This window comes from Mustela nivalis (genome assembly GCF_964662115.1).
Source record: "Mustela nivalis genome assembly, chromosome: 5".
Lineage (NCBI taxonomy): Eukaryota > Metazoa > Chordata > Mammalia > Carnivora > Mustelidae > Mustela > Mustela nivalis.
In genome coordinates this window covers 16475578-16503361 of record NC_139024.1, presented here as the reverse complement: position 1 = coordinate 16503361, position 27784 = coordinate 16475578, and the positions used below count along the sequence as shown (strand labels likewise).

The following is a 27784-nucleotide window of genomic DNA, read 5'->3' as shown; positions in this document are numbered from 1 at the left end:
AAATTAACAAGTCAGGAAAGGACAGATGTTGGTGACAATGTGGAGAAAGAGGAACCCTCTTACACTGTCGGTGGGAATGCAAGCTGGTGCTGCCTCTGAGGAAACCCGTATGGAGGTTCCTCAAAAAGTTGAAAATAGGGCTACCCTATGACCCAGCAATTGCACTACTGGGGATTTACCCCAAAGATACAAATGTAGTGAACGGATGGGGCAAGTGCACCCCAGTGTTTATGGCAACAATGTCCACAATAGCCAAATTATGGAAAGAGCGCAGATGTCCATCAACAGGTGAATGGATAACGAAGATGTGGTATAATATACTCAGCCGTCAAAAAAAAAAAAATGGAATCTTGACATTTATAACAAGAAGCATGGAACTAGAGGGTATTCTGCTAAGTGAAGTAAGTCAGTCAGAGAAGACAAGTATCACATGGCCTTACTCATATGTAGAATTTAAGAAAGAAAACAGAGGATCATGGAAGAAGGGAGGGAGAAATAGAAGAAGACGAAACCAGAGAGGGAGATAAACTATAAGAGACTCTTAATCACAGAAGATTAACTGAGAGCTGCTGGAGGGGCGAGGGGGAGCAGGATGGCCAAACTAGGTGGTGGACACTGTGGGGGAGGAGGCCACGTGGTGCAGTCAGCTCTGTTCATGTGAGACATGAACCGCTAGCCTCTACCTTGGAAGCTAGGAATACATTATATGTCATTTAATTGAGTTTAAATTTTAAAAAATAGGAAAAAGAAAACAATATTAGTGATTTCTCCTCAAGAGGCAAAGTATTATTACAATTCACACAGTGTAGGTATGTTCTTTAAATGTCTTTTAAAACTATTTAAAATTATTCATTAAGCTTCTATACTAGAATTGTTAACCCTTAAAAACCTAAATTTCTGGTGGAAATTGAGAAGAAAACGGTAGTTCACTCTTATCCTGGCATTCCTAGCTGATTGGCAGATTTTAAATTCTTTTTGCAATTTTTAGAAACACGTGACTTCTCATAGTACATTTTCCAGTTTGACACAGGACATGCTTACCCACAGACCCACATATCTTGAGTTCCTTTGTAAAAGGAAACCAAAGTAGATAAATCTATGTTCCATAAACAAATAAATAAATAAATAAATGCAGGCTAGAACAGTTCATCCAGTTTCTGGTAGAGCCCTACACATATCGGGTCACACCTGATTCAGTCAGCTGAGTTTGGTTCCTTCAGGTGCTGTGGTTTACAATGTGGCTATTTAGTTCTCAAAGCCCAGAACTAAAGAGTGTTTCCAGTGACTGAAGGGGATGGGATACTTTATTATCTATCATACTTACAATAAGTCTAGCATTATGTGGCTGATTTTATGCAATTTATAGGATAGGGAGATGATCGTGAGTGAAAGTGATGTACTCTCGCTCCAACACTCACTTTGTCTCAGAGCTAAAGTGTGGTCACTGAAAAAAAAATCACTCATTTTTTTTCCTCCTCTGCAAACCTGAAGGTAGCACTGCTTGGAAATAGGATTCTCTGTAGAATTTGCGGATTGATAAGTGGTTCCATAGCTGGAGGAATAGCATTCCTCTGCTTTTACTTCCAGAGCCTGAGAACGTGCGTTAAAAGTGGGTATTAAGGAGGGCACGTATTGCCTGGAGCACTAGGTGTGGTGCAAAAAACAATGAATTCTGTTATGCTCAAAAGAAAAAAAAAAAAAAAGTTGGCCACAGGCCCATATGCTTCTCCTACAAAGATACAGGACTTGAAGCTAGGTGCCTGCAAAAAGAAGAGAGGATTGTGTATAAATTATCTCACCAAACTTGGTTCTTACAAAAGATGGGGGTAAAATTCATCACGTGCTCAAAAAAGAATCCGGTTATCTTGTCACACCCATAGGCCCACGTGTCTCTCTCTAGCGGTTTTCAAGGGCAGAAAGTACTCCTTGCTGCGAGGGCAGGTCCGCGCCCCGCGCGTCCGCGCCCCGCCCACCCGGAGGTCCGAACCCAGGCGACCGCAGGGCCCCCAGCTGGATTCTTTCGCGGCCTCGGGCTCAGCGACTCCTGCATCTGCGCCTTTAGCTCGGTCCTCCGCCGCTTCCTCTGCCTCTCCCGCCTCCGCCCGCGCGCGTTCCCTCGCGTCTGTCACACATGTAAGAAGGTGAAGTTGGGTGAATTCCTGTCGCCAACTGGCGTCTGGTCCCTCTCGGCGGGAGACAGGCGCCCTCCCGCGCAGCCCGCCCGGCCCAGCAAGCGCGTCTGCTTCCCACCGGGGTTCCTTGGGAAGCCACTCCGCGCCTCCCCTGGCACCCCCCACCCCGGCTCGGGGTCGCGATGGAGCCCACGGCCGCCGCCACGCTCACGGGGCGCTCGGGGCTCCTGTTCCTGCTGTTTCTCCTGCGGCTGCCGCGCGGGATCACGGCGGCGCCGGCCGGGTCGGTCGTGGGCGCGACGCGCAGAGGAGCAGGGACAGGTGAGTCCCGGGATCTTGGGACCCTCGTCGCCGGCTTGGGCTGCCCCCTCACTTCCCCAACCCCGCCAAGCCGCCGCCGCCGCCCGCGGGCTCCTTTCCCGCTCCGCGGAGTCCGCCGGGACTTTGTCGCCTTGTGGAAAAGAGGGGACCTGGGCGACCACGGACTGCCCGGCTCTGGGTGCTGGAGCGGGGGCGAGGGTGGGGAGAGGCCGCGGCGGGGAGTCCGCTGTCGCCTCCAGCCCCCGCCTACCCCCTCGGGAAGCGGGAGCCCAGCCCTGGAGGCCCGGGCTGCCTACCGGACAGGGCGATCGCGCAGGGTCTGGACCCCGCACACCCCCGCGACTCTGGCACTGAAGCAACTTCTCCAGGAGTCCCCACCTCTGCCCCTCCAGCGCTCCCCCTGGATATATTTTGTGGACCTTTTTGGGTTTTTCTGTTTGGGGAGTTTTTTTTTGCTTTGTTTTGTTTTTTCTTATATTTTATATCGTTCTGACTTATGCATTTCTCTGAGCCTTGTGATCCCTTCCTCTAGTCTCTGCTCAGGAAATTCTTAGTCATTTAGTTAGTGCAACACGGGACAGGCCTTTCTTCACTTTACCTGGACTCATCCTTGCAGCACATTAGCGCCATCTGCTGGGCCCTACGGAATCCTGCGACCCATCTCCTGAACTCTCCCTTATCTGAGTTTGGACGCTATCCTCACTGCCCCTACCCTGCCCCAGCTCCTCAGGAGCAGCCCCCTCCCTGCCCCTCATCTTCCTCCAGGACACTGGCCAGCGTCCTGACAGTCCTGACATGCAGGCCTCCTCTGCTATGGCCAGGCTGGCCTGTGTGTGCACTGGGTAGAGTGACTGATGGTTTGGCCTGGTAGGCCCAGGTTCCCATCTGGGGATATGTGTACTTCCAGAGGTATCCTGATCCTATCCCAAAAGGGGAAGGGCGCCAGCCTCTACACTGGGGGAGCCGCTGTGTGGGGACAATCCTTGCTCCTCCTTCCACACATTCTATTGCTGTCACCTGGATGGCAGCGGGGTGCCTGCTGCTCTTTTTCTTCCAGCACCAAGTTCCACCTGTGTTTTTCCTTCCCAGATGCTCTCTCGCTTTCCTACAATTTCTCCATCACATCTCAGGCCAGGCCTGGACAACCATGGTGTGAGATTCAAGGCCAGGTCAATGGAAACGAGTTTCTTTATTATGACTGTGGGAGCAAGCGGGTCATATCCGTTGGTCCTTGTGGGATGAAGCTGAAGGACACAGCATTTTGGGACACACAGATGGAACCTCTGGAGGACCTGGGGGAAGAGCTCAGAAAGAAACTGCTGGACATCAAAGCAGAGATTTTCACTAAGAGCGGTGAGTCCAAAGGCCCAGGGCAGAAGGAGAACACTTTGGCATGGCTGGGGAGCTATGGTGTTCATGTAAAACTTCGAAGTGGGTCCCAGCAGCCAGGGCAGACAAGGAGGCCAGAGAAGGACCAGGAGGGTGAAGGGGAGCTGAGGAGTGTGCAGCAGGTGGGGCAAAGGATTGATCAAGACCAGAGGCTGACCTGTTTCCCCTGGTGGGGGCGGGGGCAGATTCTCTCACCCTGCAGGGCAGGCTCATGTGTGAGCGTGGGGCCCACGGACACAGCAGAAGATCCTGGCGGTTTGTCTTCAATGAGCAGTTCACCTGCCTCTTTGACCCGGAGAACAGAAAGTGGATACAGTTTCCTCCTGGAGGCCAACAGGTTAAGGACATGTTGGACGGTGACAGAGAGCTGACCGAGCTCCTCATGAAGATCGCAAACGGAGACTGTAAGAGATGGCTTCTGAAACTGCGGGAGCACTGCAACGAGACACAGGAGACCACAGGTAACTACAAGCCTGGATGGAGTGCTGGTTCTCTTGAAGAGATTGGCCGACCCCGCCATAGTGTGTGTATGTGAGTGTGTGTGTGTGTGTGTGTGTGTGTGTGTGTGTGTGTGTTGCATACATGATGAGTTGTGCTTGGGAGTACAAGGGCCACTAGTGTGTCCTAGTGTCCTTCCTTTCCCTGCTCACCTCCTCGCATCTCTCCCTACTGCACATACCTTCAGTTTTCTCTCTGTGGATTTCTTCCTGGCCCCAACCTGCAGGCCTCATTCTGTTTCCAGAGATTTACTTCTCACTGTTCCCTTTTCTGGTCCTCATTGTTGTTTTTTGTGTCCCCTGGTCTCTTTCTTGAAATCCTTCAGTGCCAGGTGAAATGTCAGCTCCTGACAAGATGTCTTGTCACCATCCATACATGTCCCCTCCTCTTCTGTCACAGCACGAGTGACTGTCTATACGGAAAGCCTTGCTTCCCCCATTAGCTATATGATCTGCATGAACCTTCCATCCCCAGGACCAGTCACAGCGGCTGCCACAAACACGGCAGAAGGAGGACATCTGGGCTGTAGGATTACGTGGGGGCAGCAGCAGCTAAAGACTCCTGCCCCCGGTTTGGGGCCCCTGATCAGGGCTCTCACTACTGTGTTTTCATTTCAGGAGCACCGGCCACAACCCTGCATGTACCTCTGGTCAAAGGCGCCGCCATCAGGCCGATCACTTCCGTCCTCCTTGTGGTCCTCACGCACTTAATCCTCCTTGTTGTCCAAGGCATGGTCCTTTGAATGACAGGTATTGTGGGCAGAACTGAGTCAGAAGTGAGAGGCAGATGGCCCGAGGTGAGCACTGAGAAAGGCGAATGGCCAGCCCTTGTCCTTTTACTTGAACCTTCTCACCTGAACATGAGACCAGATGCGTTGGACTATATTAGCTTCTCCCAAGAAAGAGACTCATCAGGAGCTGTTGATGTAGAGGTTGAGGTAGATAATTATTAAAAGGGATTGGCTCATGACTAGGGGGTCTGTGAGCTGGAGAAACAGGGAAGCTGGTGGTGGGCTTCCAGTGCAAACCTGAAGGCCTGAGAATCAAGGCATCTGTGGTGTAAGTCTAGGTCCAGGTCCAAAGAACCAAACACCAGGAGTGCTAATGACCAACGCTGAGGGTAGGAGAAGGATGGCCCAGCCAAACTGAGAGCAAAGTCACCTTTCCTCCTCCGTTTGTTCCATTCAGGCCCTCGTGGATTCGATGAGGACAGTCTCCTTTACTCAGTCTACTGATTCAAATGCTCATGTCTTCGAGAAACACACTCTAGACAGACCCAGAAAGAATGTTTTCCCAGCTACTGGGGGGTGTCCCTTGGCCCGTCAAGTTGACCTATAGAAGGAGCCGGGACCAAGTTCTCACATGCTTGATAGCTGTTACCTGGGCAAGCTTATTCCTTGAGCTCTGATAGCGCCTTGCTAAGGCTGCTGGAAAAGCACAGGGCTCCCCTGAGCCCAAACTTTACATCCTGTTTTTGCTCAAGGGATTGAGCAAAATCAGGCCTGGCTCAGACCAGCTTTTCACCTTGGGTGGCGCCCAAGTAAGGGGTGGTGTGCAGACAGTAGGAGCACCAGGCATGGACAACACTCTGGATTGGGGAAGAGCAGCAGGTGGCCGCACGTGATGTGCCCTAGGGATGGGGACCTCCCCATGCTGCGTCCAGGAGAGGGGCCTGTGTCTGAATCAAAGAAAAGGGGTGGGAAGGCCGTTGCCCACCCAACCAAAGGCTGGCTTGCAGGGCTCTGCTCCCATGCTACTCTGCTTGGGTGGTGGCAGCTAACCAGAGGGCCCCTGGGAGAGGCTCTCCAGGATGAGCTTCGAAGGCCAGAGCTCCAGGGTCCCCTGGGACACCTGGCTCAGCCCTGGTGCTCTCAGAACCTGGCAGCTAGCCTCCTGCAGAGCCCAGAGCCCCAGCCAGCTGAACTGCCTCTGCCTTGAGCAGAGGTGCCTCAGAGTGCCTCTGGAGGGGGCACTGAGCTGCTGTTAGAATGGGATGCTGTCTCCTGACTGGACCAGGAAAAGGTGTGGCGGGCAAGGACAGTCACACTCAGACCTTGTGTTCAGCTACCAAGGGGAGGAAATTCTGAAGACAAGGGAAGATGGATCTTTGCTGTAACCTTCCCCAAGGCTACAGGAGCCAGGATCCAGGTCCCTTTCTGGGTAGGGCTCCCAGCCATACTCTTAGGCCTTCTCACATGGCCAGAGGGTGGCCAGGATCTATGTCATAGGAACAGATGAATCATTGGCGGCTTTACTCTTGAACCTAGGTGTTCAGCAGTAAGGCCTGGATGACTGTTTTATGGTAATGAGGGAAGAGTTTGGTCAGGCTGCTGGACCCAGGGGTTGGGTGTCCCAGGGTTGGGGGAGGGGCGGATAGTGTATGGTGATACTTGACCCTCAGTGTGAGCTGGGCTTTGAGCCAGGCAGTAACTGGGGAGGGAGAAGCCCAAGAAGACTGACCCAAGATTGTCATAGCCACTGGAACAAGCTCCTGTTTCTCTTTTAGAGGCTGAAGTTGCTACAGAGGGCCTGAGGATCTTCTCTCCTACACCTGCTCTCCCTTCTGATGAGTGGCTTCTACCTGCTGTCCATGTCCACCGATGGGACCTTTGATCCTTGTAGTGAAGGCGGAATTCTCCAGTCCTCCAGGAGATCATGATTATGGTGGAGATGGAGTATTTCCCTGCCTTCGTTCTCGGTCATGATGACCCACTTCTGCACTTTTTCATAATATGGATGCTCTGGTGATTGTAAGGACCTATTTAGCCAGAGCAACTCCATCTTGGGTAAATAGCCATTTTTGTTGTTTCTGCAATAAAACTTAAATTGACCCTGCCCCCCACCCCCCGAGAAACTTACTTAGAAACAAGTCTGGGAAACCAGTGAAATGTAGTCTGCTAGTTCCTGATAACAGAGCCCAGAATACAAGGACGAGTCAGGGCAGATAGAGACATCTAATCAGTACAAAGTACTGTTTGTATCAGTGAGAAGGTCTTGCCCAAACCTAAATGACTCCATCTTGGGAAGGACGACGATCTTATTATTCACATTGAATATGTTAACTGACTAAGCCTTCCCAGAAAGTACTGTTTGTAACTGTCCTAGTATGGAGTAATCTTGAATAACACGTCACCAGACCGGATGAAACTAGCCAATCAGCAAGAGACACACAAACCCAATGGGTTGAGATACCAAAATATGGGTTACTGTTTTACCCAATAAAAGGTAGCCTGTAAGATTGGGAGGGGTCACTGTCTTTGGAGACACCCCTGGCCAGTCAGTCTGACTTCTAATGCTTAGCATAGAATAGAGCTTTGCATCTTTCACCTTGTCTCAGTCTCGTTCCCCTGACCAATCAGTCTAACTTCTAATACTTATCATAAATAAAGCTTTAAGTAGCGTTCACTTTGTCTCAGTCTCATTTTATTTAATAACAGACCTAACAGTGATAACTGTTGGGATTCCTCTACTTGGCCTTCTAACTGACTGAACAAGAATTCTGAACAAAGAATATTTTCCAAGTTCTCCTTCCGTGTTGGAAATCAGACACATGGACAGGACTGGAGGAGATTATGCTGAGTGAAATAAGTCAAGCAGAGAGAGTCAATTACCATACGGTTTCACTTACTTATGGAACATAAGGAATAATATGGAGAATATTAGAAGAAGGAAGGGAAGAATGAAGAAGGTGGAAATCGGAGGGGGAGATGAACCATAGAGACTGTGGACTCTGAGAAACTGAGAGTTTTAGATGGGGAGGGGGTGGGGGATGGGTGAACCTGGTGGTGGGTATTAAGGAGGGAACATATCACCTGGAGCACTGGGTGTTAAATGCATACAGTGAATCATGGAACACTACATCAAAAACTAATGATGTGCTGTATGGTGCCTAACATAACATAATACAAAATAATAATAATAAAAAAATGTTTTATCATGGACAAAGGATCAGTATCCAGAATATTTAAAGCACTCTTACAACCATTGGAACAAGTCTGGTTCTCCAAAGCTGCAGTACATGGCAAATAAGCCTATGAAAGGATTGAAAATCTCAGAAATAATCAAGAAAACTCTACTTGAAAGGACAGTGGGAATGGGAAAAGGTGGTAAAAGATACAAACTTGCAGGTATGAAACTCATAAATTCTGGGGATTAATGTGCAGCAAAGTGACAATGGTTAATATTATGGAACTGTGTATTCTTTATCTTTTTTTGAAACACAAATATCTATTAGTTTAATATATTAAAAATTCAAATTCTATCCAGTCAACTTAAAATATTATATTTTATAACCAGAGCATATGAAAGGGGAAAAAAAGCCACTACTTGGAAACTGAATCTTACCCAGAAAACTCAAGAGGAAACTTTTTATACATTCATGTAATTCCAAGATTAACTAAGTCCTGCCAGAACTATTTCCTAAAATAAGCCATCTTTTATTACGACAAATCTTTAATGTCATGTTGCTTAAAATTTTCATTAAACTTTTGCTTATCAAATTTATCCTAAAATTGGAAGCCAATTCCTCTGACATTTACACAATTCAGTTCAATTAGTGACTTAATAAATAGGTTATCTTGTTTACTGACTGGTATGAGAAAATCTGATTTTTTTATTGGAAGCCATTATTGGGGCACCTGGGTGGCTCAGTCCCATAAGTATCTGCCTTCTGCTCAGGTGAGGATCCTGGGATGCTGAGAGGCAAGGCTCCCATCTTGGCCTCTGCCTGCCTCGTTCTCAGTGCTCAGCCTGCTCCCCGCTCTCCCTCTGTCACACTCCTCATTACCCCTACCCTATCATTCTCTCTCTCAAATAAAAAAAATGGAACAGTCATTGGGTTTCTCTGAGTTGCTAGGTCCAGTAACACTGGTGTAAAAGCCATGTGCTCCTGGGACGGGGCAAAGCCCAGGACCACCCACAGGCAGCAGCATGCTCAGCTCTCCCTCTAGGAGGCAGAACACACAGCTCTCCCTGGGTGGTGGCAGCTAAGACAGAGGGCCCCTGGGAGAGGCTCTCCAGGATGAGATTCGAAGGCCAGAGCTCCAGGGTCCCCTGGGACACCTGGCTCAGCCCTGGTGCTCTCAGAACCTGGCAGCTAGCCTCCTGCAGAGCCCAGAGCCCCAGCCAGCTGAACTGCCCCTGCCTTGAGCAGAGGTGCCTCAGAGTGCCTCAGGAGGGGGCATTGAGCTGCTTTTGGAATGGGATGCTGTCACCTGATCGGACCAGGAAAGGGTGTGGCAGGGCAAGGATGGTCACATTCAGACCTTGTTTTCAGCTACCAAGTTGAGGAGAGGCTGAAGACAAGGGAAGATGGATTTGTGTCTAGAAGCCTCCCCAAGGCTACAGAAACCAGGATCCAGGTCCCTCTCTTCGGGTAGGCCTCCCAGCTGCTCCTTTATGGCTTCTGATCCAAAAGGTGGATCAAGATGTAATTAAATGGAAAGATGATTCATTCCTGGTTTTAGTCTTTTTTTTTTTTTTAAGATTTTATTTATTTATTTGACAGACGTACAGCAAAAGAGGGAACACAAGCAGGAGGGAGTGGGAGAGGGAGAAACAGGCTTCCCGCTGAGCAGAGAGCCTGATGAGATGCAGGGCTCAATACCAGGACCCTGGGGTCATGACCTGAGGAGAAAGTAGACACTTAAGGACTGAGCCAACCAGACGCCCCCCACCCCCCCGTTTTAGTCTTGAGCCCCACTTTTTGGTAGGGGGTCTGGAGCTGACTCTGTGTTGTGCTAATGATGGAAGAAGGTGTTCAGGCTCTGGATCCAGGGTTGGGAGCTGTGGGGGAGGGGGTGCTGGGCCATCAGTGAGGACAGGTCTTTGAGAAAGGGAGTGACTGGGGGGTGGGGGCAGTAGGACTGACCCAGGATCTCTTCAGCCACTTGAACAAGCTCCTGTCTATCTTTCAGAGGCTGAGGTTGCTACAAGGAGCCCCTGGCATGTGCTCTCCTGCACCCACTGTCCCTCCTGGGGGGTGGTCTTTCCACCATCTGCTGTTCACCTTAACCAATGGGAGCTTTGACCCCTAGGGTGAGGGGAGAACCCTCCAGATCATCATGATTATGGAGGAGATGGAACATTTCATTGCCTTCTTTCTTGGTCATGATAATCCACCTCCGCACTCTTTCATAACATTAACACTGTGTTCTGTTGGGGCTGACTGCTGGAATCCCAACAGTTTGCCTTCTAACTGCTTAAACAAGAATTTTGTAGGAAGAGAATATTATGCAGCTTTTCCTTTGCTAGTGAAAGTGAGACACTTGTCAGCATCATGATCCTGTTCATTGTTAAAAAAAATATTATGTGACATTAGAGAACCTTGGGGGTTCTTTCTCTTCTGTGATTCAACCTCAAGTCCCTCAGTAAAACAAGATTAGAGAGGAGAGTTAAGGGCCTAGAGTAGTGGGAGGACCAAGGCTTCCCTCATCCCTCAAACACAGCTAGATAAACATCAAATCATTCTGAACACCCAAGACAGAGAACTGAGGATGGACAGTACAAACTACACAATGAGAGGGAGAAAAGAGACCACGTTATCACGGAAGGTAGGGGTTGCCGAGGTGTGATTTGGGGGAGAAGGGTACTGCAGGTGCTGCAGAGGGGAAGCGGCCCTGGTCATGGAGAGAAGCGATAGAAAGACAGAGGGAGAGAGGAGCTCACAGGGGATCGCACAAGGCAAACACTTCCCCAAAGCCGTTGACTGGGAAAACAAGATGGGTTGATGAGAGTTTTGACAACAACTAGCGGAGCTCAAAGACTGGAGTTTCAGAAGTCTGCCGTGTGGCCGGTGTGGAGTCTGACAGGCACAGCAGCGGTCCTGTGGAGAAGGAGGGTGGACAGCCTGGGAGCTGAGAGCCTGATCTGAGGTTTCCTTGGGATGCACTGGGAAAGAGTGTTCTTGCTTCTTAGGGAGCATCTGGGAGAGGTGGCATTGCTTCCAAGAACCAGTGGGCCCCATCATGTTCCCCCTCCCCCAGCCCCTTAGCATGGTGGCAGAGACACCTCCTGAGGGTGGCTAACCTTGAGGCTGGCTTTTGGCTGCACTCTATTCCAAACTCCAAGCTCCTTTTCCTGGGTGTGGCTTCTCTCTGGGAGAAAGCCTCATCAGTCCCAACATGGGAGACCTTCCCCCAAAGGATCAGAAGAGGTCCTGGCCACACCAGGTTCCTAAAGTTTGTAGACTTGGAACAAAGCCAGTGTGCCTGGCACAGAGCAGGGGGGAGGGCGGCAGGTGGCCTGGACACAGGGTGAAGGCAGGGATCTGAAGCGAGTACCGGGTGTGATATTCTTACTCTGGACTCACTTGTGAGGCCCCACAGAAGGGAAGAGAGGAAGCCTAGGGATGTGGGGTGGTTAATTTTGCCTGTTCACTTGGAGAATATTTTGGATAAAATTGACATTTAAATGGTGACCTTCAAGTAAAGGAGAATGTCCTTCAGAACATTGCCGGGCCTTGTCAAATCAGGGGAAGGCCTGAAAAGAACAAGAATGACCTCCCGCAAAGAACGGGGAGCTCTCCCACAGACTGCCTTCAGACTCCATCTGCACCGCTGAGTCTCAGGATGGCTTCAGGATGTGGAGTTGACGGCCTCCACAGGCGCATGAGTAAATCTCTCACTATCTCTCTGCCTGTCTGCACGTCATACTGCTTCTATTTTCTGGGGAAGTCTGACTAAAACGGGTGGGTGAGGAAGACTTAACAACAGGTGATAGTTGTGCCCAACGTTCGCAGGACACAGGCTGTTGGCCCATGTGATCCAAACTACCTGACACAGGAAGGTTCTAGAACAGAAAGCCTGGAGGCTGATGGTGAGAACCTTAGGGTTTTGGAGAGGAAGAGATTTCAGGAGGTGAATAGGGCCAGAGAGATTGTGTGGGAAATCCCTTAGCAGCCATGAATTTCAAGCAGAAATATCATTGGGAACACACTATCTACAGAAGGCTTAGAGGGTGATCTCATCTCCAAAGAGCTGATTCAGGTGCCTGCCATCTCCTACACCAAAGTGAGGGTCAGGGTCTCTAGAGATTAAGAGTGCGCACCTCCCAATTTCAGTCCTCAGCTGCTCTCCCCTCTAGAAAGGCCTGGGGTGACCATGCTGATGAGGAACAGGATGGAGAGGCTGCTGAACGCTGGAGCACAGAGAGAAAGAAGGGAACAAAGAGGGAGGACCTGACTTAAAAAAAATGACCAGGAGATGTTTGGAGCCATTTAACTTGTCACGTCAAATTCTGAAACTGATGTATTTCTTGTGTTCCCATTTTTCAGAACCATACATATTTTGAAACAAGCCTAAACTTCTTAAGACATTGTGAGTCTTGTACAGAACACCTTTTCTCCTGAACCATATGACAGAGCTGTCACACTGATGTCCTCCCAGTTTTCGTGATGTCCTGATGCCAACATTTTAGCATACAGTTTCCCCACACTGGGACATTCCCCTGGGTCACCACAGGATCATCTCCTAGTAGGTCTCATGGTACCTGAGGGCCTCCTTGTCCTCAGGCTCTGCTTCAAGTTGTTCCAGCAACATCCAATATGGCCAAAGAGATCGATGGACTTGGGTGTTTTCCATTTCCTGGATGTGTTGAAGATGAGGGTTAGAGTGTTTTATTTGCCTTGTTGGTGGATTGGTTTAATCTGTAAATGTAGGTGAAGAGATTCAGATGTAGGAGGCCACTGGGACTGAATGTTGTCCAGAAGCTCTCAATGTATATTTGAAAGGTTTGTTCAGCTGGTGTTTTAACCCAATTTTGTGTCATTTTTTTTAGAGTAGTTCAGATTATTTAGTCTTAGAGAGAAACAGAAATCTCCTAATAATACACTGTATATATTGTACATCAGTTGGATATCCTATGGCTAATTTTTTGGTATGGCACATAGCACTGCGGTAAACAATCCTACATCTCTATTGCTTTTTGGTCCCCTTGTGTTTCCAGCCTTGAATTAACACCGGGATTGCCATGCAGTGGGATGAGCATACCAACCACCATCCGGATAAGGTGAATTATAGGGCAAAAGAGTGATTCCATTTAAACTCCTACCAACAGACACGAGAACCCTTATTATTCCATTTCCTGTCCACCACTTGTTATAACCCTCTTTAAAATGTTGTCAGTTTGATGCATGTATAAAGCGAGCCCATTGTTCTTCATGTTATCTTGATTTCTTGGGATGTGTTCCGCAATTTCATAGGCTGATTTACTGTCGGTGACTTGCTCCAGGCATTTGCACAGATTTCAGGAGAACCATATTTATACTTATTTATTTGTAGGAGCTCTTTGTATATTCTGGATACCAATCCTTTGCTCATGAGGAAATAAATCAACTGTTAGAATCAGTTCTCTTTCTGCTGTGAAGGCTCACTGTGCACTGAAGGAGGATGACAGGAAAGTCAGTGCTGTAGGTAAGGGACCTAGGGAAATCAGGAAGATTCTCCACTGCTTCATTCCCAGAATGTCTGTTAAATTCCAAAGTGTCAGGATCTTGTCTGAGACTGACAGATGATTTCCTGAAAGTTGATTTCTGAGTCATCCTTAAATTATGTCTCCACAAAAAATCTGACAGGAAAGTCAGTGCTGTAGGTAAGGGACCTAGGGAAATCAGGAAGATTCTCCACTGCTTCATTCCCAGAATGTCTGTTAAATTCCAAAGTGTCAGGATCTTGTCTGAGACTGACAGATGATTTCCTGAAAGTTGATTTCTGAGTCATCCTTAAATTATGTCTCCACAAAAAATCTAACAGAATCACACTTATTTTTACCCACCTCTATATTATTTGTAAGAGCTGTCTATGGATTCATTGTATAGTTATCTCAAACTAAAATATTAATTGAAAAACTTTCCCTATGACCCTGCAATTGCATTACTGGGTATTTACCCCAAAGATACAGATGTAGTGAAAAGAAGGGCCATCTACAGATAGCAACAATGGTCACGGTCCCCAAACTGTGGAAAGAACCAAGATGCCCTTCAACGGGCAAATGGTAAGGAAGATGTGGTCCATATCACTACGGAGTATTATGTCTCCATCAGAAAGGATGAATACCCAACTTTTGTAGCAACATGGACGGGACTGGAAGAGATTATGTTGAGTGAAATAAGTCAAACAGAGAGAGTCAATTATATGGTTTCACTTATTTGTGGAGCATAACAAATAGCATGGAGGACAAGGGGAGATGGAGAGGAGAAGGGAGTTGAGGGAAATTGGAAGGAGAGGTGAACCATGAGAGACTATGGACTCTGAAAAACAATCTGAGGGTTTTGAAGGGGCGGGGGTGGGAGGGGTGGGGTAGTAGGGGGGTGGGAGGTTGGGGGAACCAGGTGGTGGGTACGAGAGAGGGCACGGATTGCATGGAGCACTGGGTGTGGTGGGTGCAAAAACAATGAATACTGTTACGCTGAAATAAATAAATAAATAAATAAATAAATAATAAGTAAGTAAGTAAGTAAATAAATAAATAATAAAAGAAAAAGAACCACAGACCTCCAGGGGGCCCTCTCTCTTGTGCTTTGCTTCCCGCCCCCACAGCCTGGCCCAACTTCAAACTTTTTGAGATTTCCTCTTCTATCTTTGTGGTTTTGTTGCCCACAACCTCTAGAAAACATCTAGTCAGAAAGTGACCACAATGAGTGACTGAGGAGGCGTCATCGAAAGAAGGCTCTAGAACAGCCCCCCCCCCCCAACACCATCACCATTTCCACTTCTCGATCTTACTGTTCACTTCCCAACACCCCACTCTCACCCCGGGTTCTGCCTGTGTACTCAGGGCTGCAACTTGGTGTAGGACAGACCGGCAGGAAAAACCAGAGCAGGAGGCCAGGACGGACGCTGGAGACCCTACTCCACCCCATTCTCCGTGGGAAGCTCCTAGCAGCTCTACTGCACCGAGATCTGAGGTTTCTGCAGAACATTTTTCACTTCCTGCTTGACTCCGCCCCGGACCCGCCCACCTTCTACCGTATATTCTAGAATATATCAGTCCTTTCTGGTATTGCTGGTCTGCTACCCTTTCACCCATTGTCCTAACTTTTCCATCTTCATTTCCACCATCAGTACCTTCCCTTCTCGTGGCCAACAGGTATAAGCTTCCAGTTATGAATTTAAAAGTCATGTGGGGGGGTCGCCTGGGTGGCTCAGTGAGTTAAGCCTCTGCCTTTGGCTCAGGTCATGATCTCAGGGTCCCGAGGTCAGCAAGGAGCCTGCTTCCCCCCCTCTCTCTACCTGCTGCTCTGCCTACTGGTGATCTCTCTCTCTCTGTCAAATAAATAAATAAAATCTTTATGAGGCACGTGGGTGGCTCAGTGAGTTAAAGCGTCTGCCTTCAGCTCATGTCATGGTCCCAGGGTCCTGGGATCCAGCCCCACATCAGGCTCTCTGCTCAGCAAGGAGCCTGCTTCCTCCTTTCGCTCTGCCTGTCTCTCTGCCTACTTGTGATCTCTGTCAAATAAACAAATAAAACCTTTAAATAAATAAATAAAATCTTTTTAAAAAAATTCATGTGGGTATTGTGTACAGCATGTTCACTGTAGTTAATGATACTGTGTTGTATATTTCAAAGTTATTGAGAGAGTGGATCTCGAAGCGAGACTTATTGTGCTGACCACTTCACAATATATAGGAATATCCAACCATTACCTTGTACATCCTAACCTAATATAATGCTGTGTATCAATTATATCTCAATAAAAAATAAATTGAAAAAGAAAGAATAATACAAAACGGGATTTTCTTCCCTTCCTGTTCTGAAGGCTGGAATATAGAGAGCAAGGCGTCCGCAGAGTCATGTTCTGTCTCCCGGCTTCTGCGTGTTTCTTGCCATGCTTGACATTCTTGGGCTCTGGTCAGCTGCCCCCTGATGTCTGTCTCTGTTGTCACAGGGTTGGCTTCCCTCTCTGCCTCTCAGTATCCACGGGACTTCCTCCCTGTTTGTCTCTGGTCCCTTCTTACAGGGACAACAGTCCTACTCGATGGTGTTTCACCCTAATGACCTCGTTTTCATGTGGATATAGCTGCAAAGACCCTATCTCCAAATAAAATCACCTTCCCAAGACCAGGAGTTAGACTTCAGCGTAACTTTTGGGGGACCAGAATTCAACCCATAACAAAAGGCATAGACTCTATCACCCCACCGCTATTCCACCAAAAAAAAAAAAAAAATCATTCCTTCTTTTCATTTACCTTTAAAGTTTCTTATTGAGATATAACATATTATTTTGAAGTGTACAAGAGTCAGTATTTGTATGTATATTATGAACTATTGTTATGCACCTTATTATACATTACATCTCATAACTTGTTTATTTGATAACTGGAAGTTGATACTTTCTGACCACAAGAAGGGATGATTTGGAAAGTGGGAATGAAGACAGAAAAGAGAGGTTGGGAGGAGAATGGGATGAAGAAGGAAAGAAGAGCAGGAGAGAAGATTGAAATATTTCAGGAAGTATGACCTGGCAGGAGTAAGCAGGTGGTTTGATCCTGGCTGGGGTCCCAGAGTGGCTGTGACAAGGTTTCCTCACAGCCTCCTCAAATTGCTGAGGAAAGTGTCTCCCACACTCCTGCTGGGAGCAGTTAGGGAGAAACAGGGAGGGGAGAGGGGATGGGGTTAAGACTGTGGCAAGAAACCATATGGGAGCAGTGAAAAAACCCTGTTGTCGGCTATCGCCCTCTTGTCAATCAGTTTTCCCCAGGCTCACTTCTGCCTCAGGTGCTTTTTTGTTTTGTTTTGTTTTCAGTGACTTTGGGCTCTGGGGAAAAGGAAGATGGAAAAGATTTTTTCAACTTGAAAAAAATACTGCCAGGAGATGGGAGTCAGAGGGCAAGAGAGGGAGAGAGCACCTGGTGGGAAGCAAGGCTTAAGACTTCTCCAAGCTGGAGGGTTTTAGAAAAGTCAGTCTGACACCGCACAGATTATTTGCCAGGTCAGGAGGGTCGGGGGGAGGGCAGAGGGCAGGCACACCTGTGGCTGACATTACTCCCATTTGGGCGAGAACAGCACAGGCTCCCTGTGAGATGCCAACTGGAGGAGGAGTCCATCCAGGAACTGAGAGGAGAGGGTCCAGGGTTTAATCCCAGGGAGAGGAGCTGCACTCAGAGAATATACAGTCTTCTTTCTGGACTACTTGGCCTCACCCCTGCAACACATTACCACCTAGCCAGCACTGCGACTATCCGCCAGTCTGCCAAACCAGCTGCTTCCAAAAGATGGGGAGCATGGGAAGGCCAGTAAGTCCATGAGCAATGGGCCCACTGACACATTCCTTTTCTTGTGAAGCTGAGTTCCTTGATCAGAGCAACAGGGTAGGGAAGACAGTGAAGGTGGGGTAAAGAATTATGTGGATCCACCAATGGTAGTTTTGGCAAAATCATTGCAGGTAAAAAAGACAAACCAATATCTGCGGTAAGTGTCGATTAAAAAAAAAAAAAGGAATGCTGTGCATACCTTGATGAAAGTGGTTCAGGGTCATGAACCTGCCAGCGAGCTGATCGTCCTGGGGATCGGTGCCATATCAGGGCACCCTGTTGCTCTCTGTGGCTGGCAGGCTGGGCCCTCAGCAGTGGGGACTGCCCACTGAGCCTCGGTAAACGCAGGTCTGTGCTGCTAAGCCCGTGCCTGACATTAATTCCTGCCCCTTTATTCCTGAGGCCACTGGGCAATGAGGACTGTCCCAGGGAAACAGGCTGACTGATAGCCCCAGAATGGTCATCCTAGTGAGTTGATTCTTAAAATCGTCCTCTTCTGAGGTCACCCTTTGGGGAGCATTTCCATGGGACACAATTATCCTTCCATTCTCAGAGAATTCTATCCACATACCTTGCCCCCAAATTTCTATGTCATCAAGTTTTCATTTGGATTTTCCAAGTCCCTGGCCATCCAGCCAAACCTTTGAAATGGGCATCTACTTGCACAGGTGTGCATTTCTCCTTCCCAGCAAAGTGTACCACCTGGGGTACCGCTCAGCATTGTGTCCACTGAGAACATTTCCCTCACCCACTGTCCTTCAGGAATAGTCTGGAGAAGGGCTATAATACTGAAGCTCTTCCCTTTTAGGCAGGACCTGTGGATCGTACAGAAGCATCTGGAAACAGGGCCCCTGTCCTCTATTCCCTTGTCATTGATAGTTGCGACCTTCCCCTGAGCAGTAGATACAGACTGAGAGAGGGGAAGCTGTGGGGTAGGAGTGGGGATGACGAGCATTCAGGCAACTTCTTCAGGGAACTTGCTTGTGCCCCGGGGCCTGATCAGGCCAGATCATGTACCTATGGCTTCCATCTGATGGGGGGCTGCTGTGCTTACCACCCTCAGGCTGATGGGCCAGAAAGCACCCAGATCATGAGGGGCAGATCAGGTCACCTGGTGACTCGGTGGCCCACGATCAGTGTTCAGTCCCCATGAGGGCCCCAGGCAGGCCAAGACTGGTTTTTCAAAAAGAAAGTAGCTCTACGTAGGTGATGGCAGGGACTTGCTCCCCATCCTAAGAGGCCGACACTGTGCCTTACCCCTAGAGACTTGCCAAAGGCTCCAGTATCATCTTTACTTGGAATAAGATGTGGATTGTATCCATGTCAATATCCTGGGTGTGATATTGCACCATAGTATTTGTAATTTGTTACTCTTGGGAGAAATGAGAAAAAGAATACCTGGGACATCTTTCTATTATTTGTAAGAGCTGTCTATGAATTCATTGTATAGTTATCTCAAACTAAAAATTTAATTGAAAAACTTTCAATCTAAATAAAACCTATTCCAGTGTGAAAAATGAAAAAAAAAAAAGTCTGTAGAAACCAATAGCATCCGTATTTACCATTGATACTTTAGGCACCATTAAATCTGCTGGAATGTATGCCAACTGTAGAGCGGCTCATACAGCACTTGGATCTGTCACGGAGCAGTCTCTGGGTCTGGACCTAGAATGCTCAGAATGCTACAATCTACCCCTTTTGTGCTTGGGGTGAGGAGAGAGAAAATATATGTTAGAAAATGCAGAAATGGATGAATGGATGGATGGATGGATGGACAGATGGATTATTGGTGGGATGTCTTGTGGATTTTCTCTGTGCAGCATCTATGACTCCAGATATTTCCCACCTGTTCTCATGACGCCTCTTTTCACTATAAGATCTTCTTCCACAATGATTCATGGTCCAGTCATCCTGATCGAATTCAAGATTTCTGACTCAGAGATGCCTGTAAGCTCTTTAGTTTGACTTCATCCTTTCCCCAGAGATTGCTCTGTCCATTTTCCCACCCGGCTAAATTTTATATTCCCATTCCCATAATTTCCATAATTCCCATTAATTCCCAGGATTTATCTCCCATATAGTCTTCACTTTCCCTCTGGAGAGAATAAAGCATGGCTTCTTTTGTGTTTTACTGACTCTGACCAGTGTGGTTTCACAATTGGCACTGTCTCCCTCAATAGAAATATTAATTGATTTAGGTTTTGGAGAATCAAGTATATCCTATTAAAATAAAGTAAATGTATTCATTTTAGGTGTTTTGTTTTGGAGGAAAAATATAGGCCCAAACACACTGATTACCATGAGGAGAGGCTTGTGATATGGAATTGCCTGAGACTGTGAGTTGTGGCATTCTCTAACTCTGAAAGTGGGGGAAGGTATGAGGTGTGTAGAGACTGGGGAGAGCCTAGCCCCAAGTGGAGTTTCCCTAGGTCCTTCAACAAGTGCAGGTTTCTCTCCTGAAGACCTGAGGATCATGTGAAGACCAGAGAGTTCAGCTCAGCTCAGTAATAATCAAAACAATAGTCAGACAGGTACCTGGGTGTCTCAGTGGGTTAAGCATCTCCCTTTGGCTCAGGTCATGATCCTGGAGTTCCAGGATCGAGTCCTGCATCAGGCTCTCTGCTCAGTAGGGAGTTTCCTTCTCCCTCTGCCCTTCCCCCCACTTGTGCTCTCTCTTTCAAATTAATAAATAAAAGCTTAAAAACATGAGCAGTCATTGTTTTATTTGTTTTCCTTCTCTCCTGGACAATAGGGAGCTGCCTCGTAGCTGGGACCCTGGGAATTTCCAGATCTTTTCTATTGAAGGCACGCATGCTCTATTGATCCCCTATATTATCCTACTGGTTCAGGGTACATGGAATAATTATTTCCTTTTATTAATTCAATTCTATTATTTTACATTTCTTTATATGTGTTGTTATTTCCCCAAAAGTTAGTGGCTTAGAACACCAATAACCATGTATTAACTCCCGTAGTTTCTGTGGGTCAAGAATTCAGGAGCAGGACCACAGGCAGGTTCTGGCTCAGAGTCCCCCTGAGGCTGCAGTCAAGTGTTAACTGAGGTCGCTCTCATCAGAGGGTTTGACTGGGGCTACTCGTGGGCCTATAGGGCATACAGGTTGGATAGTGCTTCTAAGCTGGATCCCATCTATGGCAGGAGACCTCAACTTCTCATGACAAGGAATTCTCTACAGGGCTACTTCAGGAAAATGAGATCCGGGGCCCCTAGGTGCCTCAGTCAGTTAAGCATCTGCCAAAGGCTCAGGCCAATATCCCCGGAGCCCTGTGTCAGGCTCTCTGCTCTGCATGGAGTCTGCTTCTCTGTCTCCCTCTGCCCCTCCCCCTGCTGGTGCTCTCTCATTCTCTCTCCTGCTGTCTCTCTCAGATAGATAAAATCTTAAAACAAAACCAAACAAACAAAAAAAAAGTCATGACAGTTGGCTTTCCCCAGAGTGAGAGAACCTAGAGAGAAAGGTGGAAACCTCAATGTCTTTTGTGGCTTGACTTGAAAGTCATGTTTCAGTATTTGCATTCTATCCTGACAGCTGAATCCATCATCCCTGTTCATTGTGGCTGGGGATTACACGGGGCATGAGTACCGGGAGGCCAGGATCACTGAGAGCCATTTTGTAGGTAGGCTGTCACCATTCCTTTACTTGGGTCATCCTTGTCTTCACAGGGCTGCCCCTGTGGACAGAGGGGGACAGTACACAACAGGAGTGGGAGTCAGAATCCAGAAGGAATGCCTCCAACACGAGTCATTTGGGTGGCACTGGGATTGAGGAAAACACAAGGAAATATTTTTTCCACGTACCCAGAACCAGTAGGATAAGACAGGGAATAAAAGGAGAGTGCCTTCAATATTCACTGTAAGAGCTGGCAAAGGCCAGGGTTGTGGCTAAGAGACATCTCTCTGTGGTCAGCAGAGAAACAAAGTGAAACAATGGCTGCCCATTTTTTTTTAAGCTTTCATTTATTAATGGGAGAGAAAGAGCGCAAGTTGGGGGAAGGGCAGAGGGAGAAGCCGACTCCCTGTTAAGCAGGGAGCCTGATGCGGGACTCAGTCTCCAGATCCAGGATCATAACCTGAGCTAAAGGTAGATGCTTAATCCACTGAGTCATCCAGGAACCCATCTGCTCATTGTTTTGATTATTACTGAGCTGAGCTGAGCTGAACTCTCTGGTCTTCACATGATCCTCAGGTCTTCAGGAGAGAAACCTGCATGTGCTGAAGGACCTAGGAAAACTCCACTTGGGGCTAGGCTCTCCCCCATCTCTGTACACCTCAGACCTTCCCCTATTTTCAGAGTTAGAGAATGCTACTATTCATAGTCTCAGTGCAATTCAATATCATAATTCACAGAGTTTTGTACTTGGAAGTGGAACTAACTGTGCAGGTGGCTTTGCAAATGGAAAGTAGGTGGATGCTGGGAGCACATTGATCTAAGAGTCAGGGAAAGTCTGAAGAGCTTTGAAGAAACTGTCGCATCTAAGGAAGCTACCAGTAGGGACTCCAAGGAAAAGTGAAATACCAGGGCCCTTCTCTCCCCTTCAGAGCCAAGGTTGTCCAAGACATGAAATTTCAGAGGAAAGAGTGGGAGCTCTTGTATACCTAGTTAGTTATAGATCAAGAGAAGACTCAGTGAGAAAGGGTGAGCAGGGGAGCGGGTGCTCCAGAGAACACCAGAGACATGCTTAGGGCCATGGATTGTAGGCTTGAGAGACACCCAGTGAAGGCTTTTGTCAACTCCCTAACACCAAGGAGAGTCTATCCTTGGCACCTGCTTCATCCAAAGTAATTCAGTACATCAATTCCTTAAACATTCACTGAACATCTAGAATGTTTAAGATCTTCTCCTAGAGAGTCAAGGCAACAAGAATTTTCCATTTTCTCTGAGGAAGAGAACTAAGAGAACTAATGAACCCAGGGTGAGAGCCAGCTAGATGTCCACGTACCCAGAACACTGGTTGGTATTCTTACAGTAGCCAGAACTCTTAGAACATAGAAGAGAGGAAATTAATTCCATCAGAAATGGTTGGGAAAACTCCGGTGATGGTATCTGAGCCCTGCAGGAATTTTACCACTTGTTCAGACAGAAAAAATAATAAAATAATCTAGACAAAGAGATGAGCCAGAGTCAGTACAAAGATGAGCACGAGGGTGGAATCAGCAAGTAGACCACACTGGAAGGCCTGGGTATACAGTGCAAGTGTGTTCATGTGCTGTTCTCCCCTGGTTTACCTTTCCCCTTCTCTGTGGGGCACAGACGTCTGGCCTTGCTCCACACAACTTCCCTCCCAAAGTTTCAGAAGCCAACAGGAGGGGATTATATCTACACAGAAACACCGTGAACATCAAATTAGAAGGATCCCAGTAAACTTGGAAAGCAATAGATTAGCATTAACTAATATTTTCTTAGGATGAGTATGTTGTAGTTCCTCATTGATATTAACGATTTATGACAACCTGGTTATCATGAGATTTACTAATTCCTTTTGGTCACATTCAGAGGCAGATAAGAACTTTAGTTATGGACGTGCCAGCTGAAGCATTTGGGACAACTTTGTAATGTTTTCCACGTTGAGATGCAGAAAATAGGATACCTTGAAGGAAGAACGGAAGAACGACCGGGTGGATAATCTGTGATAAAGCATGTCTAGTGCAATGCTAACTGTAGCATCTTGGGGGACCAGTATACTGGTATTCACTATAAAATTCTAACAATTTCACTGTATGTTTTTGAAATTAGCTTATAAATGTTGGGGGAAAATGTACTAAAATTATTCTGGCACCAACACAATATAATTCCCTAAGCGCTCCAAAGGAACAAGATAATTTCTGCTAAATAAAGCAGAGACATCCATAACAAATAGGGTAACTTTTGGAAGGAAAGTATGCAGAAACTTATCATGGATGTTAGTAGGAAAGAGAGCCCATCTACATCTGTACATACCAATTGTGAAAGCCAAAGTGCACGAGACACCATTGAACAGACCAGAAAGACTTTACTGAAGGCTGCTGTAATAGGGGAGGGAGGCCTGTACTCAGCCTGAACTCCGCTCCACAGAAACAAGAGGCAGGGGGTGTTTAAGAGGTGAGGAAGCTATTGGGAAAGTCCTGGACATTGAGCAACAGGATGTGTTGAGCACATGGAGTTATTTCCTGAGCTTTTAAATGTACTTCTCTGTAATTAGACCACTCTGTAATTAGTGGCTCCCGTCAAACTTAGTCCCTGTTATGGACTCCACTGTGTCCCCCCAAGAGTCATAGTTTGAAGCCCTCACCCAGGGTAACTGTATTTGGAGACAGGGTCTGTAAAGGGTAGGTGAGGATGAATGAGGTCACACGGGTGGGGTCCTGATCCAGTTGGACTGGTGCCTTCTGAGAAGGGTAAGGGACATCAGAAGTGGGTGCACACAGAGGAAGGGCCATGTGAGGACACAGCAGGAAGGCCTCCATGTGGGAGCCCAGGAGAGAAAAATGGTTTTTGAGACAAACAATGGTATTCTAGCCTGGTAGATTCAGCTATGTCATATAGATTGACTCTATCTAGGAAGAGTTGCTTTGATCATGTGAAGAGCCTTCTCAGATGTATGTAATTTTTAGTTTCCATCAATGAGGGCTTATGTTTCTTGATTCCAAGAAACCAATGCAAATGAAATGCACAAACCAATGAAAATGCAGTTACAAACATGCACAGGTAGACAGTGTAGCCATACAAACGTAGACACATTGACATGACTGAAAAAAGTTGATTTAAACATATTATTTCTTCTTAAGATTGAGGCTAAGAGAGGGCGGTAGTTTCAAAATTATCATCAGATAAAAATCTGCATTATCATTATTGAATTAACAACTGATTTTTTCCTTTTAGCCTTCCCTTTTGTTTTCAAGTAGTTCTGATATATTAGCTAATCCTAATAGACTTGGCCCCACACACTGGCAATGTAGACCTCAAGTATTTGATGGTTTTAGTTAAAAAAGATGAAGGTGGCTTCTGGAGTGGCCCAAAACTTGTGTAGCCCCTGCTGCTTGTGTGCAAACATTAAGCGAAACCACCAGATTTATCAGTTCTGTGCAACTCTGCTGAGTGGAGCTGGACTCATGTGTATCCAGACAGGAAAGGGAACCAAGAAATGCACACACTCCGATGCTGCTCATCCTCCAATGGAAAGTGCATTAATCAACCTGCAGATAATCCTGCTAGAACTCACCTCTGGTTAGATGCCTACTAGTTTCAGGAATCTGTTATTTACAGTGCTCGTATTGGTTTAGAACAGAGGATTTTAAGATCATACAACCCTGTAATAAAGCTTTTCAATAAAATCATGCTACTTCTTTCAAAAAAAAAAAGAGGAAGTAGAAAGTGTTTCTGTTGCTTAAGTGTCCCAGTTGATGGTCATCTTATCAAATAAAGGCTCCTTCCCTCCTGCAGAGACTGGGAGATGAGGACCCCATCTCCTTTGATGTTCACATTTGAAAAAGATGGCTCTCCAGGCCTTTAGAAAGATAGTCATACATTATAAAGCTGTTAAGAGGAGAAAGAATTTACAGTTACTAGGTTTTTTAGAAAAGCTTTCTAGGGGCTCCTGGGTGGTTCACTCTTGGTAAAGCTATGCATCTTACTCCTGATAGCAACTCAGGACTTGATCTCAGGGTCATGAATTTAAGCCCTGTGTTGGACTCCATGCTGGGCATGGGGCCTACTTAAAAGGTAGAAGGAAAAAATAAATAAATAAAATATTCTAAGAAAAGGGAGATCAGGAGGCTGGAGCCAGGAAGGAGATTATTTAAAGTTTAGTCCCGCTGGAAACTAGAACATTAAGGCAGTCTTGGTCATGGCCACCATTGGACTGAGAGCTTAAAATACAGACTGTGGCAACCCCACAGCCACATGCATAAGGAGGTGGAGGTTTTGTTCAGCCAGGGTAAAAGAAAGCCAGGTGAGTTAGTTCCAAGCCAGTCTCCAGAATGTCAACAGATACAAAGACTCACAAATATGATGATGATAATGGTGATAACAGCTGAGTTTAGTTGTGTGACATTTGCATGTTAAACATGTGGGTGGAGGGGCCGTGGGCAGCTCTGTCCATTAAGTGTCTGACTCCTGGTCTTCGCTCAGGTCCTGATCTCAGGATTGTGGGATGGAGCTCCCAGAGTCAGGCTCTGTGCTTACTGGGGAGTCTGCTTCTCTCCCTCTACCTCTGACCCTCCGGCTACTCACTTGGGCGAGCTCATGTGCTCTCTCTCTAAAATAAATGAATAAATCTTTTTTTTTTTTTAAATGTGGGCCAAAATTTATTTTCTATGTGAATATCCTATTCCCCAAAAACCATTCAGCCCATGATTTTAGCATCTATTGATGATGTTGGACTGATACCCTTTTTATTAAGACCAGAAAAGCAACATTTACTGAATATAATGTATTGAATAAGTGTCTACTAGGCAGTGTGGCAGGGCTGAGGACGGGGAGCTGGGGAGGCAGGGAAAACTGGCAGCCTTTGCTGACCTCAGCTCCTCGTTCAATGTGGCCCCAGGCTCTGTGCCAAGTGCAGTTCCTCATCTGAATCATAGGCCACAGGAACCGACCTCAGTGAGATATTCATCCCTGCGGACAGAGGACACAGAGCAGGAACCTGATTAAACGTATAGGTGAGCATTTATTCATGACATAGACTGGATTCATGACATAGGATAGATTCATTACGTACCAGGGTTTTCTCAATGAATTAGACTGATGAAGTCATGGGGAAAGGGAATCAGTCTCCTTAAGAAAGTATTTTCCAAGTGTTCAGTGCAGACCCTATGACATTCTGTGCAACTGTTAAAAAAAAAAAAAAAAAAAAAGGAGATGTCTGTGGGACAGGGAAGGAGAGCCATGATTCACCAGTGAGTGAACCAAAGTACTGAAGAGCAGGATAGCCCTATGTGTAATTACTAAAACGGGAAACCAAGTTGGGTCTGTTAAATGACAAATTGGGGAAAGAGTTTGCCCCTGGACAGCGAAAGTAAGAGAAAACAGTGGATGAACAAGGCTGAATGTTGTGTTCCTGCTCACTTTTCAATCTGCATTTGCCTCCTTGGCTGTTGAGAACCCTGCAGAGAAAGGCTGGGGCCCTTGGATCCTGTAGGCCAACAGACAACCCTGGAGTCCCAAACTGCCCAGAAACAGTTCAAGGGGCTGTATGTGACTGGCTGGGGAGAGGGCTTTTGTCATCCAGAACTGTTAAATTCTGGGTCCCTGGTGTCACCACGGAAATCCTCATAAGCTGTGCTATACCAATACCTGATGGAGGTGAGTCTGAGCCCAGAATCCCCTTTCCCTTCTGACCCCTAGGTGATATACATTCTTTTTTTCAAGATTCTTCTTTTTTTTTTTTTTTTAAGTAGGCCTCTAACAAAGGGCTGGAACTCACAACTCTAAGATCCAGACCTGAGCTGACCCCGACAGTCAGCTTAGCCCACTGAGCTTAACCCACTGCTTAACCCACTGAGCCACCCGGGTGTCCCAGGATGACATCCTTGCTATTGCTCTGCCTTGCAAACATGGCTGTGGGATAGTTCTTGGAATGACAGTCTCTTCTCTCTCACTGAATTCATCATGGTCCTGCTCCGCTATGCTGGGAACATTTCCGTCTTGGTGAAGGAAGACACGCAGGTCCTTTCCATCCTTTCTACATTTTGGGAACCGAATGCATATGGCTTTGCCTCTTTCTTCATTCAGGTGTGTGTCTGTCTGTCTGTCTTCCACATGTGTTTTAGTGAGAATTGTGGATTCCCAGGCCAGTGACCAGGGAATCCGCTCCCACTCAGGTCCTGGAGAGCCCAGCCTACTCTCTACTTTCGACTCTTATCCCTCCAAAGTGGCAATCCTTCCTCACACTGCTCCCCTCACTCTCTGGACATTCTGGAAAGCAGAGCCTTGATTTAGGACTCCTCCTTCAAACCCTCCCACCCTTCACCCCTCCGTTGCTAAGTCCTGACATCTTCACAGAAGGCCTCTGACCAGGACATGTCCCGTATTCATTGACCACACGCCCCCGAATCATTGCCTGTTCACTTTCTGCTAACCATCCTGTGGGTCTGGCTAGAATGTAAGGCCCCGGAGGGCAGAAACTGTCTTGTGCTCTTGCAGTTCACCCTCTACCCATCCCCATGCTCTGCTTGTCACAATGAACAGAATGCTTGTCACAT

The 27784-nt window shown here is 47.1% G+C and overlaps 1 protein-coding gene across 1 annotated transcript in view; it reads left to right on the top strand.

Annotated features, from left to right (window-relative positions):
• The first annotated feature begins 2037 nt into the window (after positions 1-2037).
• Positions 2038-27784, top strand: part of LOC309864613 (UL16-binding protein 1-like) — a 253814-nt gene continuing 228067 nt past the window's right edge. The window contains exons 1-4 of the mRNA XM_082730253.1: positions 2038-2453; positions 3543-3806; positions 4028-4303; positions 4958-5089. Of these exons, the coding sequence (XP_082586379.1) occupies positions 2315-2453; positions 3543-3806; positions 4028-4303; positions 4958-5082 (804 nt within the window). The 5' untranslated portion in view covers positions 2038-2314 and the 3' untranslated portion in view covers positions 5083-5089. The remainder of the gene's footprint in view (positions 2454-3542; positions 3807-4027; positions 4304-4957; positions 5090-27784) is intronic.